The sequence below is a fragment of the Acanthochromis polyacanthus genome, chromosome 18 (assembly GCF_021347895.1).
Source record: "Acanthochromis polyacanthus isolate Apoly-LR-REF ecotype Palm Island chromosome 18, KAUST_Apoly_ChrSc, whole genome shotgun sequence".
In the NCBI taxonomy this organism is placed as follows: Eukaryota; Metazoa; Chordata; class Actinopteri; family Pomacentridae; genus Acanthochromis; species Acanthochromis polyacanthus.
This window is the reverse complement of record NC_067130.1, coordinates 35,694,150-35,712,521: the sequence shown is the minus strand read 5'-3', so window position 1 is coordinate 35,712,521 and position 18,372 is coordinate 35,694,150. Positions and strand designations below refer to the sequence as shown.

Genomic DNA, 18,372 nt, shown 5'->3' with positions numbered 1-18,372 from the left:
ATTAAAATCCAGAATTTCATTTTCTTATTATAATTATTTTTTTCATAAATTTGTTTTCTTTAAATACAAAATTTTTACTTAATTAATAGAATTCTTCAGTTTTATTTCAGATTCTTTTTCCAAAATTATTTATTTTGCCATTTTTTCCATTAATTTCTAGAATTTTCTAGTTTGACTTTAATTTTCTATACTTTTTTCATTGATTTCAGTTCTATTTAAATTTTTCATTATTACTAGAATTCTAATTATTTAGCTTTTTTTTTTTAAAAAAAAACATTATTTCTAGACTTTCATTGTTTTACTTTCGTTTTCTATAATTATTGTTAACTCATTTATTTCTGGACTTTCATGGATTATTTATATTTATTTTTCGTTCATTTATTTCTAGAATTGTATTGTTTTACTTCTGTCTACAACTGTTGCTTTAAGTATTTATTTTTGCATTTTATTCTGTATTTAATTACTTTCAGTGATGCATTATTTACTTTTTTAAAATCACTCAAATAAATTTCCTTCTTTTATAATTAAAAAAAAATTCACTGATATATTTCCAATAAAACTTCCAACAGCGCATCGTATCTGAGGAAAAAGTCGAAGTTTTCTGCAGTTTTCCAAAAATATTTACATGAATAATTATTTGTTTTCAGCGTGATTGAAATAAAAATTATCATCCAGAATAATCCCATAACTGTTAAATTTGTAGTAAAAGCAGCAGACGGTGGTTTCTAAAGATCTTTATTTAACAAATCATCACAGAATAAATTAGATCCTTTAAACAAACATTTACTGCAGCTGGATCCCAGAAATAAAAACTTTCCTTTATTAAATTCATCAAACAACATTTTCCCCTAAAATCCTCCATAAACCAGAGTTTGGCTTCAGATGAGCACAAATAAAAAAATCAATCACAAAATCTGGAAGTTTTTAGCGTCGATTCTAAACATTACTTCAGAGAATTCAGATTTAAAAATTAAACTCAACGATCGTCTCCGCTTATTGTTTTGCTTTAATCTGAACTCAAACCTTAATTTTAAACATTTTAGTGACAAAAAGCAGATTTCTTTGTTGGTGTTTCTCTTCAATTCTGAGGCAGAAACTTTAAATTCAGACGTTTTTTAGGAGAAACAGGATGGAAATGAAACTTGTTTTAGTCATTTTCCCTCATATTTGTCCTTTTTCTGTCTCCCTTTTGTCCTATTATGTCCGTTTTGTGTTGTTTTGGTCATTCTGTTTGTTGTTTTTGTCATTTTGGGTCTGTCTCTGTCTGTTTTTTGTCTCGTCTTTCTCATTCTGTCTCCTTTTTTATGCTTTGAGTCCAGATTTTGGCATTTTGTGTCTCGTTTTGATTTATTTTCAGTCTGGTTTTTGTTGTTTTGTCCTCATCTTTGTCATTTTTTGTCTCCCTTCTGTCATTTCACGTCAGTTTTGTGTCGTTTTTGTCACGTTGCATCTCTCTTTTCCATGTTTTGTTTCTTTTTGTCTTGTTTTTTGTCCATCTTTTGTTGTTTTCTGTTCGTATTTATCATTTTTTTCTCCATTCTGTAATTTTGCATCAGATTTGTGTCATTTTGTGTTTTTAAGACATTTTTTTCTCTCATTGTCGTCATTTTGTCTGTCGCTTTTGTCATTTTGCGTCTCTTTTTCTGTTTCATATCTCATTTGTGTTGTTCTGTGCCTCTTTCTTTATAATTTGTGTCTAGATTTCGGCATTTTGTGTCTCGTTTTTGTTGTTTTCTGCTCATCTTTGTCATTTTTCGTCTCTTCTGTCATTTTGCATCAGATCTGTGTTGTTTTTTGTCATTTTGTTTGTCATTTTTTCTGCGTTTCCCTTTTCCTCTTTTGTGTCTCGTCTTTCTTGTGAAATTTTGTCTTTTGTTTTTTCTGCTTTGTGTCTGGATTTAGTCCGTTTGGATCATTTTGTGCGTCTTTGGGACAGTTTTTGTCTATTTGTGGCAGAAAAAATGAACTAAAAACAGATTTATTCATCAGATTGTGACTCCTGGATGGACGGAAAATTGATCTGGAGTCAGTTTTTGTCATTTTCTGTCTTGTTTTTTGAGTTTTGTTTGTGTTTTTGATATTTTATGCTTATCTTTGTCATTTTTGTGCCCCTTTTGTCATTTTTTCAACAGTTTTGTGTCGTTTCATTCGTCTTTGGAACGTTTTTTTCCTCAGGGGTCACTTTGGTAGGGCTACACACCTCATTTTTTCTTTGTTCCTTGTTTTGTGTGGTTTTTTTATTGCTTTGTTTCTATTTTGTGTTGCTCATCTTGGTCATTTCTCATCTCCCTTCTGTCATTTTGCATCAGATTTGTGTTGCTTCTGTGCATTTTTTTCTCGTTTTGGTTGTCGTTTTCATCATTCTGCGTCTCCCTTTCTCTGCTTTGCGTCTCGTCTTTCTGGTTTGTGACGTTCTGAGTCGTGTTTTGTCTCATTTCCTTATTATGTGTGTTTTTGTTTTGCGTCTGGATTTTCTTGTTTCAATAATTAGTGAAAAACGACCTGAAGTTGTGTGAAAATGAATGAAAACAGAAAGACTGGACTTCAACGTGAGAGAAAAGAGAAAGTTTGAACATTTTTTATGGAAAGACGGCGTTCAGCTCCAGACTCGGCTGTTTTCTGAGGAAAAGCTTCAGTTTGTGTCTAAATGAGGAGAATTCAGTGGTTTTTGGGCTGAATTCAAATGTAAGGCATCAGCTGGTGTTTGAAGAGTTTCAGGCTGCAGGAGCTCCAGTGTTTCTACCTTCTAGTGCTGCTCCTCAGGTTTCAGGTCGTCCTGCAGCTTCTCTTCAGCTCTCAGAGTTTCAGCTTCACTTATTTCCCTGCAGGTTCCCGTTTTTTCTTTCTAACTGACGGTCACTCGTTGCCGCTGTCCTCGGTGTCGTCGCTGCCGTCCGTTTGTCCGCCGCCGCTCCTCTCCGGGTAGTTTAGGATCTGTCTGTTGGCCTGACTGACGTACTGCTGCTGCTTGAAGTAAACCTTCAGCACGCCTTTGATCAGAACGAACGCGATGCCGCCCTGCAGGGGGACGAGGACAGAACGGTTTAATGCTCTGTTTTATTTACAGATTTAATGAAGTCCAGCTCCTCTCAGTCAAACACCCACCAGGACGGTTCTCTGCAGGCTGGAGGACGTCTTTCTGAACAGCAGCCGCCCCACCACGCTGGCGATGGAGGGAAAGATTAAAGCTCCACACAGAGTCCTGGACACCGGCCGATGATCTCCAGAGTGGGGTCCTTCTACCGGGACCCGGGGAAGGTAGCGGCTGCTGCCTGGTAGAAAACACTCCAGTTTAATGAACGTTAACAGCAGACGGTTATATTAAATCTAAAATACCTGTTCCACATTCAGTGACTTTATTTACATGAAAATTAGGAGTAATTTAAGTTCTCAGTTTTCCTCAACAGCCGACACAATGATCAGTTATAATGTTAGAATAAATAGTGATCTTTGGTAATTTATTATCGACGACAAAAATCAGGTCAAAATGGGACAAAAGAGACACAACATGATGACAAGAGACATGAAACCACCCCAGAGACTGACAAAAGAGACATAAAATGTACAAAATAACTGAAAATGACACCAAAAAGACACAAAATAACACTAAACTGACCACAAAGTGACACAAAATCACACCCAAGTGACACACAATGACAACAAAGAGACAAAATTCTACTACAAAGTCCACAAAGAGAGAGCAAAATGTCCACAAAGGGACAAAAATGACAGGAAAAAGTTCAACAAAATCACCACAAACAGAAAAATCTGCACTAAAAGACACTAAATGTCAACAATGGGACACAAAATGGCACTAAATGAGCATTAGGACACACAAAATGACCACAAAGACACAAGATGAAACCCAAATGAGACTAAAAGTCCACAAAACTACAACAACTAGACAAAATGACATTAACAAAAAATAACCACAAAACAATCACAAAGAGACAAAAAATGTCCACAATGGGATGCAAAATTACACCACAAAGACACAAAATGAAACAAAGAAGGCCCAAAAGTTCCACAAAATGACCACAAACAGAAAAAATGTATCCTAAAAGACAAAAAGTGTGTGTTGACCTGGCGGAAGCTTTCGTTTGTACGAGTATCTGTGCCACAGCCGGACCAGGTAGTCCTCCCAGCGGATCATCTTCCCCAGAACCAGAAGCACCGGGATGGTGGGCAGACCCATGAGGAGGAACAGAGGGTCGGCTCGCTCCATCACGTACAGCCCCTTCTTATGTCCCACCACCTGCAAGCCCCAAACGTGACACAGAATGACCACAAACACCACAACTCACACTGAAAGACACTAAATGTAAACAGAGAGACGCTAAATGTAAACAGAAAGACACAAAATGTAAACAAAGAGACACTAAATGTAAACAGAGAGACGCTAAATGTAAACAGAAAGACACTAAATGTAAACAGAAAGACGCTAAATGTAAACAGAAAGACACTAAATGTAAACAAAGAGACACAAAATGTAAACAGAGAGACGCTAAATGTAAACAAAGAGACACTAAATGTAAACAGAAAGACACTAAATGTAAACAAAGAGACACAAAATGTAAACAAAGAGACACTAAATGTAAACAAAGAGACGCTAAATGTAAACAAAGAGACACTAAATGTAAACAAAGAGAAGCTAAATGTAAACAAAGAGACACAAAATGTAAACAAAGAGACGCTAAATGTAAACAGAAAGACACTAAATGTAAACAAAGAGACACAAAATGTAAACAAAGAGACGCTAAATGTAAACAAAGAGACACTAAATGTAAACAGAAAGACACTAAATGTAAACAAAGAGACACAAAATGTAAACAAAGAGACACTAAATGTAAACAGAGAGACGCTAAATGTAAACAGAAAGACACTAAATGTAAACAAAGAGACACAAAATGTAAACAAAGAGACACAAAATGTAAACAAAGAGACGCTAAATGTAAACAGAAAGACACTAAATGTAAACAAAGAGACACTAAATGTAAACAGAAAGACACTAAATGTAAACAGAGAGACGCTAAATGTAAACAGAAAGACGCTAAATGTAAACAAAGAGACACTAAATGTAAACAGAAAGACACTAAATGTAAACAAAGAGACGCTAAATGTAAACAGAAAGACACTAAATGTAAACAAAGAGACACTAAATGTAAACAGAGAGACGCTAAATGTAAACAGAAAGACACTAAATGTAAACAAAGAGACACAAAATGTAAACAAAGAGACACAAAATGTAAACAAAGAGACGCTAAATGTAAACAGAAAGACACTAAATGTAAACAAAGAGACACTAAATGTAAACAGAGAGACGCTAAATGTAAACAGAAAGACACTAAATGTAAACAGAGAGACGCTAAATGTAAACAGAAAGACACTAAATGTAAACAGAAAGACGCTAAATGTAAACAGAAAGACACTAAATGTAAACAAAGAGACACAAAATGTAAACAGAGAGACGCTAAATGTAAACAAAGAGACACTAAATGTAAACAGAAAGACACTAAATGTAAACAAAGAGACACAAAATGTAAACAAAGAGACACTAAATGTAAACAAAGAGACGCTAAATGTAAACAAAGAGACACTAAATGTAAACAAAGAGACGCTAAATGTAAACAAAGAGACACAAAATGTAAACAAAGAGACGCTAAATGTAAACAGAAAGACACTAAATGTAAACAAAGAGACACAAAATGTAAACAAAGAGACGCTAAATGTAAACAAAGAGACACTAAATGTAAACAGAAAGACACTAAATGTAAACAAAGAGACACAAAATGTAAACAAAGAGACACTAAATGTAAACAGAGAGACGCTAAATGTAAACAGAAAGACACTAAATGTAAACAAAGAGACACAAAATGTAAACAAAGAGACACAAAATGTAAACAAAGAGACGCTAAATGTAAACAGAGAGACGCTAAATGTAAACAGAAAGACACTAAATGTAAACAAAGAGACGCTAAATGTAAACAGAAAGACACTAAATGTAAACAAAGAGACACTAAATGTAAACAGAAAGACACTAAATGTAAACAGAGAGACGCTAAATGTAAACAGAAAGACGCTAAATGTAAACAAAGAGACACTAAATGTAAACAGAAAGACACTAAATGTAAACAAAGAGACGCTAAATGTAAACAGAAAGACACTAAATGTAAACAAAGAGACACTAAATGTAAACAGAGAGACGCTAAATGTAAACAGAAAGACACTAAATGTAAACAAAGAGACACAAAATGTAAACAAAGAGACACAAAATGTAAACAAAGAGACGCTAAATGTAAACAGAAAGACACTAAATGTAAACAAAGAGACACTAAATGTAAACAGAGAGACGCTAAATGTAAACAGAAAGACACTAAATGTAAACAAAGAGACACAAAATGTAAACAAAGAGACACAAAATGTAAACAAAGAGACGCTAAATGTAAACAGAAAGACACTAAATGTAAACAAAGAGACACTAAATGTAAACAGAAAGACACTAAATGTAAACAGAGAGACGCTAAATGTAAACAGAAAGACACTAAATGTAAACAAAGAGACACTAAATGTAAACAGAAAGACACTAAATGTAAACAGAGAGACGCTAAATGTAAACAGAAAGACACTAAATGTAAACAAAGAGACACTAAATGTAAACAGAAAGACACAAAATGTAAACAAAGAGACACTAAATGTAAACAAAGAGACACTAAATGTAAACAGAAAGACACTAAATGTAAACAAAGAGACACTAAATGTAAACAGAAAGACACAAAATGTAAACAAAGAGACACTAAATGTAAACAAAGAGACACTAAATGTAAACAGAAAGACACTAAATGTAAACAAAGAGACACTAAATGTAAACAGAAAGACACTAAATGTAAACAGAGAGACACTAAATGTAAACAAAGAGACTAAATGTAAACAGAGAGACGCTAAATGTAAACAAAGAGACACTAAATGTAAACAGAAAGACACAAAATGTAAACAAAGAGACACTAAATGTAAACAAAGAGACACTAAATGTAAACAGAAAGACACTAAATGTAAACAGAAAGACACTAAATGTAAACAAAGAGACACTAAATGTAAACAAAGAGACGCTAAATGTAAACAGAAAGACACTAAATGTAAACAAAGAGACACTAAATGTAAACAGAAAGACACAAAATGTAAACAAAGAGACACTAAATGTAAACAAAGAGACACTAAATGTAAACAGAAAGACACTAAATGTAAACAAAGAGACACTAAATGTAAACAGAGAGACGCTAAATGTAAACAAAGAGACACTAAATGTAAACAGAAAGACACAAAATGTAAACAAAGAGACACTAAATGTAAACAAAGAGACACTAAATGTAAACAGAAAGACACTAAATGTAAACAGAAAGACACTAAATGTAAACAAAGAGACGCTAAATGTAAACAGAAAGACACTAAATGTAAACAAAGAGACACTAAATGTAAACAAAGAGACACTAAATGTAAACAAAGAGACACTAAATGTAAACAGAAAGACACTAAATGTAAACAAAGAGACACTAAATGTAAACAGAAAGACACTAAATGTAAACAGAAAGACACTAAATGTAAACAGAGAGACACTAAATGTAAACAAAGAGACACTAAATGTAAACAGAGAGACGCTAAATGTAAACAGAAAGACACTAAATGTAAACAAAGAGACACAAAATGTAAACAGAGAGGCACTAAATGTAAACAAAGAGACGCTAAATGTAAACAAAGAGACACTAAATGTAAACAGAAAGACACTAAATGTAAACAAAGAGACACTAAATGTAAACAGAGAGACGCTAAATGTAAACAGAAAGACACTAAATGTAAACAAAGAGACACAAAATGTAAACAGAGAGGCACTAAATGTAAACAAAGAGACGCTAAATGTAAACAAAGAGACACTAAATGTAAACAGAAAGACACTAAATGTAAACAAAGAGACACTAAATGTAAACAAAGAGACACTAAATGTAAACAGAAAGACACTAAATGTAAACAAAGAGACACAAAATGTAAACAGAGAGGCACTAAATGTAAACAAAGAGACGCTAAATGTAAACAAAGAGACACTAAATGTAAACAGAAAGACACTAAATGTAAACAAAGAGACACAAAATGTAAACAGAGAGACACTAAATGTAAACAAAGAGATGCTAAATGTAAACAAAGAGATGCTAAATGTAAACAGAAAGACACTAAATGTAAACAGAAAGACACTAAATGTAAACAGAAAGACACTAAATGTAAACAAAGAGACACAAAATGTAAACAGAGAGACGCTAAATGTAAACAAAGAGACACTAAATGTAAACAAAGAGACACTAAATGTAAACAGAGAGACGCTAAATGTAAACAAAGAGACACTAAATGTAAACAAAGAGACGCTAAATGTAAACAGAAAGACACTAAATGTAAACAAAGAGACACAAAATGTAAACAGAGAGGCACTAAATGTAAACAAAGAGACGCTAAATGTAAACAAAGAGACACTAAATGTAAACAAAGAGACGCTAAATGTAAACAAAGAGACACAAAATGTAAACAAAGAGACACTAAATGTAAACAGAGAGACGCTAAATGTAAACAGAAAGACGCTAAATGTAAACAAAGAGACACAAAATGTAAACAGAGAGACGCTAAATGTAAACAAAGAGACACTAAATGTAAACAAAGAGACACTAAATGTAAACAAAGAGACACAAAATGTAAACAAAGAGACACAAAATGTAAACAGAGAGACACTAAATGTAAACAAAGAGACGCTAAATGTAAACAAAGAGACACTAAATGTAAACAGAAAGACACTAAATGTAAACAGAAAGATACTAAATGTAAACAAAGAGACACAAAATGTAAACAGAGAGACACTAAATGTAAACAAAGAGACAAAATGTAAACAGAGAGACACTAAATGTAAACAAAGAGACGCTAAATGTAAACAAAGAGACACAAAATGTAAACAAAGAGACACGAAATGTAAACAGAGAAACGCTAAATGTAAACAAAGAGACACTAAATGTAAACAGAAAGACACTAAATGTAAACAAAGAGACACAAAATGTAAACAGAGAGGCACTAAATGTAAACAAAGAGACGCTAAATGTAAACAAAGAGACACAAAATGTAAACCGAGAGGCACTAAATGTAAACAAAGAGACGCTAAATGTAAACAAAGAGACACAAAATGTAAACAGAAAGACACTAAATGTAAACAAAGAGACACAAAATGTAAACAGAGAGACACTAAATGTAAACAAAGAGACGCTAAATGTAAACAAAGAGACACTAAATGTAAACAGAAAGACACTAAATGTAAACAGAAAGACACTAAATGTAAACAGAGAGACGCTAAATGTAAACAAAGAGACACAAAATGTAAACAAAGAGACACTAAATGTAAACAAAGAGACACAAAATGTAAACAAAGAGATGCTAAATGTAAACAAAGAGACACTAAATGTAAACAGAAAGACACTAAATGTAAACAAAGAGACACAAAATGTAAACAGAGAGACACTAAATGTAAACAAAGAGACACTAAATGTAAACAGAGAGGCACTAAATGTAAACAAAGAGACACAAAATGTAAACAAAGAGACACTAAATGTAAACAAAGAGACACAAAATGTAAACAAAGAGATGCTAAATGTAAACAAAGAGACACTAAATGTAAACAGAAAGACACTAAATGTAAACAAAGAGACACAAAATGTAAACAGAGAGACACTAAATGTAAACAAAGAGACACTAAATGTAAACAGAGAGGCACTAAATGTAAACACAGAGACGCTAAATGTAAACAAAGACACTAAATGTAAACAGAGAGACACTAAATGTAAACAGAGAGACACAAAATGTAAACAAAGGGACACAAAATGTAAACAAAGACACACAAAATGTAAACAAAGACACTAAATGTAAACAGAGAGACACAAAATGACCACAAAGCACTGCAAAACAACACTAAAAAGAGACAAAATGACAAAAGTAAAAAATTACCACTACAGAGAAGCAAAATGACCACAAACACCCCAATTTACATTAAAAGACATCAAATGTAAACAAAGAGACATTAAATGTTCATAGAGACACAAAATAACACAAAATGACAACAAAGAGATGCAAAATTACACAAAAAAGAAACAAAATGACACTAAAAAGAGACAACATGACACTAAAAAGGCAAAAATGACCAAAATGACCACAGAAACACAAAATTATACCAAAGACACACAAAACGACACAAAAGTGATCACAAACACACCCAAGATGATACAAAAGACACAATGAGGTGCAAAAACACAAGATTACACTAAAGTAAAACTATCGGACCAAAAAGGGACACAAAGTGACACTCAAGTGATACAAAATGACACCGAAAAGTCGTAAAAGTTACATAAAATGGCCACAAAGAGGAAAAACTTACAATAAAAGGCAAAATATCAACAATGGGACACAAAATGAGACAAAAAATACACTAAATGTGCATTAGGAGACACAAAACAACCACAAAGAGACACAAAATGGCCAGAAAGAGACACAAAATAACAAAAAGATATAAAACAACCAAAAGGAAACACGAAACAACAACAAAAAGATTCAAAACAACCAAAAAGAAAAACAAAACAAACACAAAAAGATACAAAACAACCAAAAAGAAAAACAAAACAACAACAAAAAGATACAAAACAACCAAAAAGAAAACAAAACAAGCACAAAAAGATACAAAACAACCAAACAGAAAAACAAAACAAGCACAAAAAGATACAAAACAACCAAAAAGAAAAACAAAACAACAACAAAAAGATACAAAACAACCAAAAAGAAAAACAAAACAAGCACAAAAAGATACAAAACAACCAAAAAGAAAAACAAAACAAGCACAAAAAGATACAAAACAACCAAAAGAAAAACAAAACAAGCACAAAAAGATACAAAACAACCAAAAAGAAAAACAAAACAACAACAAAAAGATACAAAACAACCAAAAAGAAAAACAAAACAAGCACAAAAAGATACAAAACAACCAAAAGAAAAACAAAACAAGCACAAAAAGATACAAAACAACCAAAAAGAAAAACAAAACAACAACAAAAGATACAAAACAACCAAAAGAAAAACAAAACAAGCACAAAAAGATACAAAACAACCAAACAGAAAAACAAAACAAGCACAAAAAGATACAAAACAACCAAAAAGAAAAACAAAACAACAACAAAAAGATACAAAACAACCAAAAAGAAAAACAAAACAAGCACAAAAAGATACAAAACAACCAAAAAGAAAAACAAAACAAGCACAAAAAGATACAAAACAACCAAAAGAAAACAAAACAAGCACAAAAAGATACAAAACAACCAAAAAGAAAAACAAAACAACAACAAAAAGATACAAAACAACCAAAAAGAAAAACAAAACAAGCACAAAAAGATACAAAACAACCAAAAAGAAAAACAAAACAAGCACAAAAAGATACAAAACAACCAAAAAGAAAAACAAAACAACCACAAAAAGATACAAAACAATCAAAAAGAAACTCAAAATGACCACAAAGAGACACAAAATGTCAACATTAGGACGCAAAATGACAGTAGAGAGAAGAACGGGTAGACAGGAAGCTGTGAGGACGTCTAATGTTGTTCTAACGTTAAATAAACGGACCTGCATGACCGTCACGGCTCCGTACGTCACCGCTGACCAGTAAACCGTCCCGACCACGACGCCTACGGCAGCAAAGGGGCTGATCCTGGACAGAGCTCGGTCTACCTGCTGCAGGAAGTAGACCACCGGACCTGAGGACGATAAAAACCACACATTCCTCTGAAACTTACGAGAAACACTTCAGATAATTCTACCAAGTCTGACCCGCTGCAGACAGAGATCTTAGCCAGAAAATATTTAGAGCAACAACTTGGCTGAAAAAATCTCACAGAGTTCTCACTTATATTGTTTAGATTTGTCGTAGAGGTCACATTATTTACAGAAAACTACGAATCTGTAGATTAGACATTAAAAACTGTTATCATTACAATCACATTTGGTTAAGCTTCACAAACAATGTGGATTTTGACAAGAAAATTTATTTTAAAATATCCAAAAAATCTTTGTCAAATCTAATCCTTGAAAAATACATTTTAAATATAATACCAGGAAAATTTATTTAAAAATATGAATCGTAATTTTATCTTTTTTAAGTCTAAAAATAGATTTTAGGGTTTTCAAATGATGTTTTTTAAAACGTTTTTCTAAATGTCTAAAAATAAATTGTTATGATTTTAAATAGCTAAAAAATATTGCAAAAATTTTTGGAAATTATATTTTAAATTTTAGAAAATTACTTTAAACAATTAATAAAACTTTTTGGTTGTTTAATATCTAAAAAAAATGTGTTTTAATGTTTTAAAATACCTGAAAAAAATAATAAAATGTTGTCACAACTCACCCGTCTGGTTCTAGTTAACTACATTAACTCACCTCTCTGGTTCTAGTTAACTACATTAACTACCCATCTGGTTCTAGTTAACTGCACTAACTCACCCCTCTGGTTTTAGTTACCTACATTAACTACCCATCTGGTCCGAGTTAACTACATTAACTCACCCATCTGGTTCTAGTTAACTACATTAACTCACCTATGTGGGTCTAGTTAACTACACTAATTCACCCATCTGATTCTAGTTCACTACACTAACTCACCCCTCTGGTTTGAGTTAACTACATTATTTCACCCTCTGGTTCTAGTTAACTACACTAACTCACCCTTCTGGTTCTAGTTAACTATTTTAACTCACCGCTCTGGTTCTAGTTACCTACATTAACTCACCCATCTGGTTCTAGTTAACTACACTAACTCACCCATCTGGTTCTAGTTAACTACATTAACTCACCCATCTGGTTCTAGTTAACTACACTAACTCACTCATCTGGTTCTAGTTAACTACATTAACTCACCCCTCTGGTTCTAGTTAACTACACTAACTCACCCCTCTGGTTCTCGTGAACTACATTAACTCACCTATGTGGGTCTAGTTAACTACACTAACTCACCCATCTGGTTCTAGTTCACTACACTAACTCACCCCTCTGGTTTGAGTTAACTACATTATTTCACCCTCTGGTTCTAGTTAACTACACTAACTCACCCTTCTGGTTCTAGTTAACTATTTTAACTCACCGCTCTGGTTCGAGTTACCTACATTAACTCACTCATCTGGTTCTAGTTAACTACACTAACTCACCCCTCTGGTTCTAGTTAACTACACTAACTCACCCCTCTGGTTCGAGTTAACTACACTAACTCACCCCTCTGGTTCGAGTTAACTACACTAACTCACCCCTCTGGTTCGAGTTAACTACACTAACTCACCCCTCTGGTTCTAGTTAACTACACTAACTCACCCCTCTGGTTCTAGTTAAGTACACTAACTCACCCATCTAGTTCTAGTTAACTACACTGACTCACCCCTCTGGTTCTAGTTAACTACACTAACTCACCCATCTGGTTCTAGTTAACTACACTAACTCACCCCTCTGGTTCTAGTTAACTACACTAACTCACCCCTCTGGTTCTAGTTAACTACACTAACTCACCCATCTGGTTCTAGTTAACTACACTAACTCACCCCTCTGGTTCTAGTTAACTACATTAACTCACCCCTCTGGTTCTAGTTCACTACATTAACTCACCCCTCTGGTTCCAGTTACCTACACTAACTCACCCATCTTGGGGAAGACGATGTGGTACTCGGTTCCACACTGAGGGCAGCTCACCGAGCCTCCACTGTTTCCTTTCTGCTTCTCGTCCAGCCAGCGCTGCAGACAGGCCTGGTGGATCCACTTGGTGCAGCCTTTACACCTGCAGGGACTCACCCACTCTGCACTGTGGTCGTCCCTCTCAGTGGCGAAACAAACCCAGCAGTGCCTGAACGCACCACAGAAACACAAAACCGGTAGTTAGATATATGGTGGTTATATATTAATACTTAATGATGGTTAAACAAACCCAGCAGTGCCTGAACGCACCACAGAAACACAAAACTGGTAGCTACTGTAGATATACGGTGGTTATAAATTAATACTCAATGACGGCTTGTCATTATTTAAAACTAATTAATCAACAACCTGGAGCTCCAATCTGAAGATAGTATAATGTCAGAAAAAGATTTTTTAAATGTCTGTAATATATTTTCAAGTGTTTGAAACTGAATAAAATGTCTCATTAAAATGGGTGAAATATAATTTTACAAATGTCTGAAAATAATAAAACACATGAAAAATATTTCAAGGTCTTAAGTATTATTATAATATTCTGAAATACATTTTTAAAACATCTGAAAAATATTTTTTTTAAATTTTGGAAAAATAGTTTTAAAATGCTGAAAATTAAATAAATGTCTGAAGCAAAATTTTAAAGTCTGAAAAAATGTGATCTAAAAAATATTTTCAAATGTAAAGTGAAAAAAATGAACTAAATGTCCAAAACTGTTTTTAAATGTCCAAAAAATATATTACTAACACCTCTATGAAATATTAAGAAAATATTTGAAAGATAATTTTTAAATGTCAGAAAAAATAGAAACAAATATAGAAAATGTTCCCAAAATACTAATAAAATGCTAATTAACATTTAGCATTTAATAATTAATAAACCTAAAAACCTAAAACTAAGAACTCACCTAAAAATATAAAAACTAACACTAGAACTCACTTAAAAAAAAAAAAAATGGCACAAAAAATCACCTAAAAATATAAAAATGAACACGAGCATTCACCAAAGCTGCTTTACGTGAGCTGAATTTATCCTTTAAATATATTTTAACCAGTGAAAATAATTGTATTTTTTATAAAATAGAACACAAAGCAGGTAAAATAATGAATAGGACATAAGAATAACTGAAAAACAGATCATTCCTTCATTTTATACTTAAATCCCATACGTATATCATCTTAAATCTGACAAATATGAGCAAGACGTTACTGATGTGGAAATCAGTGGAGTGTAAAATGAATAAACATGATTAATACTGGAGGATAAATACATAACTGAGAACTACTAACACACATATTTAATTATAGTTTCGTTAAGTGTGAAGTGAGATTGTGTCTGCAGGTTTGTTTTACTTCTCGGGCGTCTCCTCAGCCATGATGCTAAAGATGGAGATCTGATGTCGGAGACGTTGAACCCATCAGACTGAAGGAAGATCTGTGAAGAAATAAAAAGATATTTATAGAGTTTAGACACTGATTCATAGAAACAGCGTTCAACAGCAGGTACAGAGTTGAAAACCGCCTCTGTAAAGTGTCCGAGTTATTTTTCTTTACATAAATATGAATAAAAATCTGAAAATATACAAATAAAACATCAGAGAAAACGATTAAAATATCACAAAAATGTGTGAATTAAATGTCAAAACATAAAATATTTTAAATGCAAAATGTATATTTCTAAAATATCAAAAAGTGTCAATAAAAATAACAAATATATATGAATCAAAAGTGAAAATTGCTATATATGTTTTCAGAAAAATGCTGATAAGAAATGTTTGGACAAAAACATTAATGTTTTACAAATATGTTTGACATTTCAGAAAATTGCTAAAAATGTTAGAAGAAAATGTCTGAAAAAATAAATCAAAATTTTAAAAAAGTCACAAATAATCAAATTTATTGAATAAGTATTAATATTATATCAAATAAAAAAACATATTTCATGAGATGTGCTGTTCTCTCAGGAAAAAAAGCTTAAAATCAGGATTTTAATTCTTTATATCTAATTTTAAAATATTTTAAGAATATTTTTCAGATGTTTAAAAAACAATTTCCTGACATCACAAATATTTTTAGACATTCAAAAACAAACATTGCCTATTAACATTATTAGCACAATTTTCTGATATATAAAACAGGTTTTTCCACCATTTTTGTCATAATTTGATATCTTATATACACGTGAATAAAAATTAAATCACTAAACCATATTCTAAGAACCAGAGACGTGGAAATGAAGAATTATGCGTTTGTTTCCGGAACAAACTGAACGTCTCTTTTAACGTCTCTTAAAGAAAACTTTCACATCTAATTCGTTAAAAAGAGAGAATCACATCAAAGAAGTAGAACGTGGCGTAAAAATACAACAGTCCAGCTGCCTCTGATTTGTTCTTCACTAATCGTCCTCGCCGTCTGCAGAAAACCAGCGTCCGTTTCTGAATATAGAAGCAGTAAAACCAAAGCAGCAACACTAAATTTATCCACAAACAAATTCCAAAGTCAGCAGCCAAATGTGACGCAGCAGAAACAAAAGTACAAACTGAAACTGATAGAAACAATCCTTTTGTTAAAAAAAGAAACTGCTTAGAAAGAGAAAATGAAAATGCCCCAAACGCATACAAATAAAATACCCCTATAAAAATAAAATTTACATGAAAACTAACCTAAAAATATAAAATGACCTGAAAATTCACCTAAAAACATAAAATTACCATGAAAACTAACCAAAAAATACGGAAAATAACCTGGAAATTCACCGAAAAACATAAAATTAGCACAACTAAACTAAAAACATAAATATACATTTGTGAACTCATCTAGAAAATAAAATTAACATAAAATACATATCTAAAAACAACAAACTGGCATTAAAACTCACTTTAAAATATAGAAATAAATATGTGAACTCACTAAAACCATCAAATTTACATGAGAGTGCACCTATAAACAACAAACTAGATTAAGAATTCACCCATAAACACGAAAATAAACATGAAAACTCACCTAAAATTATAAAATTTAACAAGAAAATCACCTAAAAACGTTAAATCATAAAGCAAACTCACCTTAAGTGGTAAATCTAACCTGAAAACTGACCCAAAAACATAAAAATAAATATGTGAACTCACCTAAAACATCATTATTAGAAAGTGTAAATACTTACGTTCGCTGTCATCACAGATGTAAGGTTGTGTGTACTTGTATTTCTGAGTATTTGACCCAGATTGAAGTATTTGCACGCGTTCATAACCTGGACTTTGGGGCATTAATAAGCACTTTTTGGCAGCAGGCCGCCACCTTTGTTTTGAAACCGAGAAACTTAAGAAACGACTTAAAAATCTGTTTTATCCTTCAGTAAACGTTACGTTTGTTTCAACTATCACTAGATGAATTTGTAAGGATTGAAGACACACATTTTGAGCAGCTGTCGGTGTTTCTAAAAGTTGTTTTTAATCAGTAAAAGTTCAGCTTCTGTCAGATTAGCCGGTGGTTAGCTCGGCGGCTAACACAACTTTAGCTAGTTCAGTTCATAGCGGGCTACAAACGGCAGCTAAGCTCAGTTAACAGACAATACAGCTGATCTCGGTGAGGGTCAGTCTGTAAAACATTGATATCTAAGTAGTACTGATATAAAAACACCGCCTACCTGAGGATAAATAGTGTTTTTACGGTTAAAATCCTCCGTAGTTCTCCACTGATTTTCACTCTTTGGCTTCTGTTGACTCTCTGAACCATAGACAGGTCAAGCCCCGCCCAGTCTATCTTTTAGGTGCTTTCTGATTGGTCGAAAATTGTGATAGCATGTGGTGCCTTCACGGTGTTTGAGTAAAAAATCGAAAAATTCCTCATTTTCTAGACATTTTTACTTTCTATTGAGGAATGTTTGCATTATTGTTGCCTTATTCAGTTGTTTTGTGTGCTTTAGTATCTAATCTGTCTTCATGATGTGTTTTTCAGTCACTTTTAAAGCACTTTGAGCAATATTTGCTTTGTTTTTTCTTATATACTGCCCCGTAAATAAAGTTTGATTGATTGGTTGATTAAAAACTGCAGAATTGGAGAATAAAATCCTTTACTAGCGAATTATCAACTTTTATATATCCATATTAGATCAGTAAATGGTTTAAATAATGTTTTATTATATTTAAAACTGCAGAATTCCCAATTTAATCTCATAGTCAATGACTTATTGACGTTAAATCATGCAGACTTGTCGACAAAATGACTGATAAATAGCAGATTAATGTTTCAGCACGCATACTTCATGATGATATCTCTTTTTAATAACGTGATAACTAACTAAACAATTAAATAATAACATCTTAACATGTATGACTGCATTTTTGGTGAATAAAACTCTTCAATAATAACATTTTAACCTTTACACCAGAAGAATTGGAGACTAAACTATTTATATATAAATTATTAACATTCATAGTTGAAGATTTTTAATGACATTTACATGTCAACATTTAAACCTGCAGACTTGGCAATTAAGACATGTATTACTAATATAGTAACATTTATACTTGCAGATGTGGTGACTACAAGTCTTTATTAATGATCTAATAACATTTAAAA

The 18,372-nt window shown here is 32.5% G+C and overlaps 1 protein-coding gene across 1 annotated transcript; it reads right to left on the bottom strand.

The window, feature by feature from the left end:
• Positions 1 to 718: 718 nt before the first annotated feature.
• Positions 719 to 17,547, bottom strand: LOC110961019 (E3 ubiquitin-protein ligase MARCHF5-like). The gene is made up of 7 exons (XM_022208465.2): positions 17,438 to 17,547; positions 15,145 to 15,226; positions 13,743 to 13,945; positions 11,686 to 11,816; positions 4,084 to 4,255; positions 3,106 to 3,272; positions 719 to 3,018 (listed from the first exon to the last, which is right to left on the bottom strand). The coding sequence occupies exons 2-7, from the start codon at positions 15,165 to 15,167 to the stop codon at positions 2,857 to 2,859; spliced, it is 858 nt and encodes a 285-aa protein (XP_022064157.1). The 5' UTR covers positions 15,168 to 15,226; positions 17,438 to 17,547; the 3' UTR covers positions 719 to 2,856.
• Positions 17,548 to 18,372: the final 825 nt, after the last annotated feature.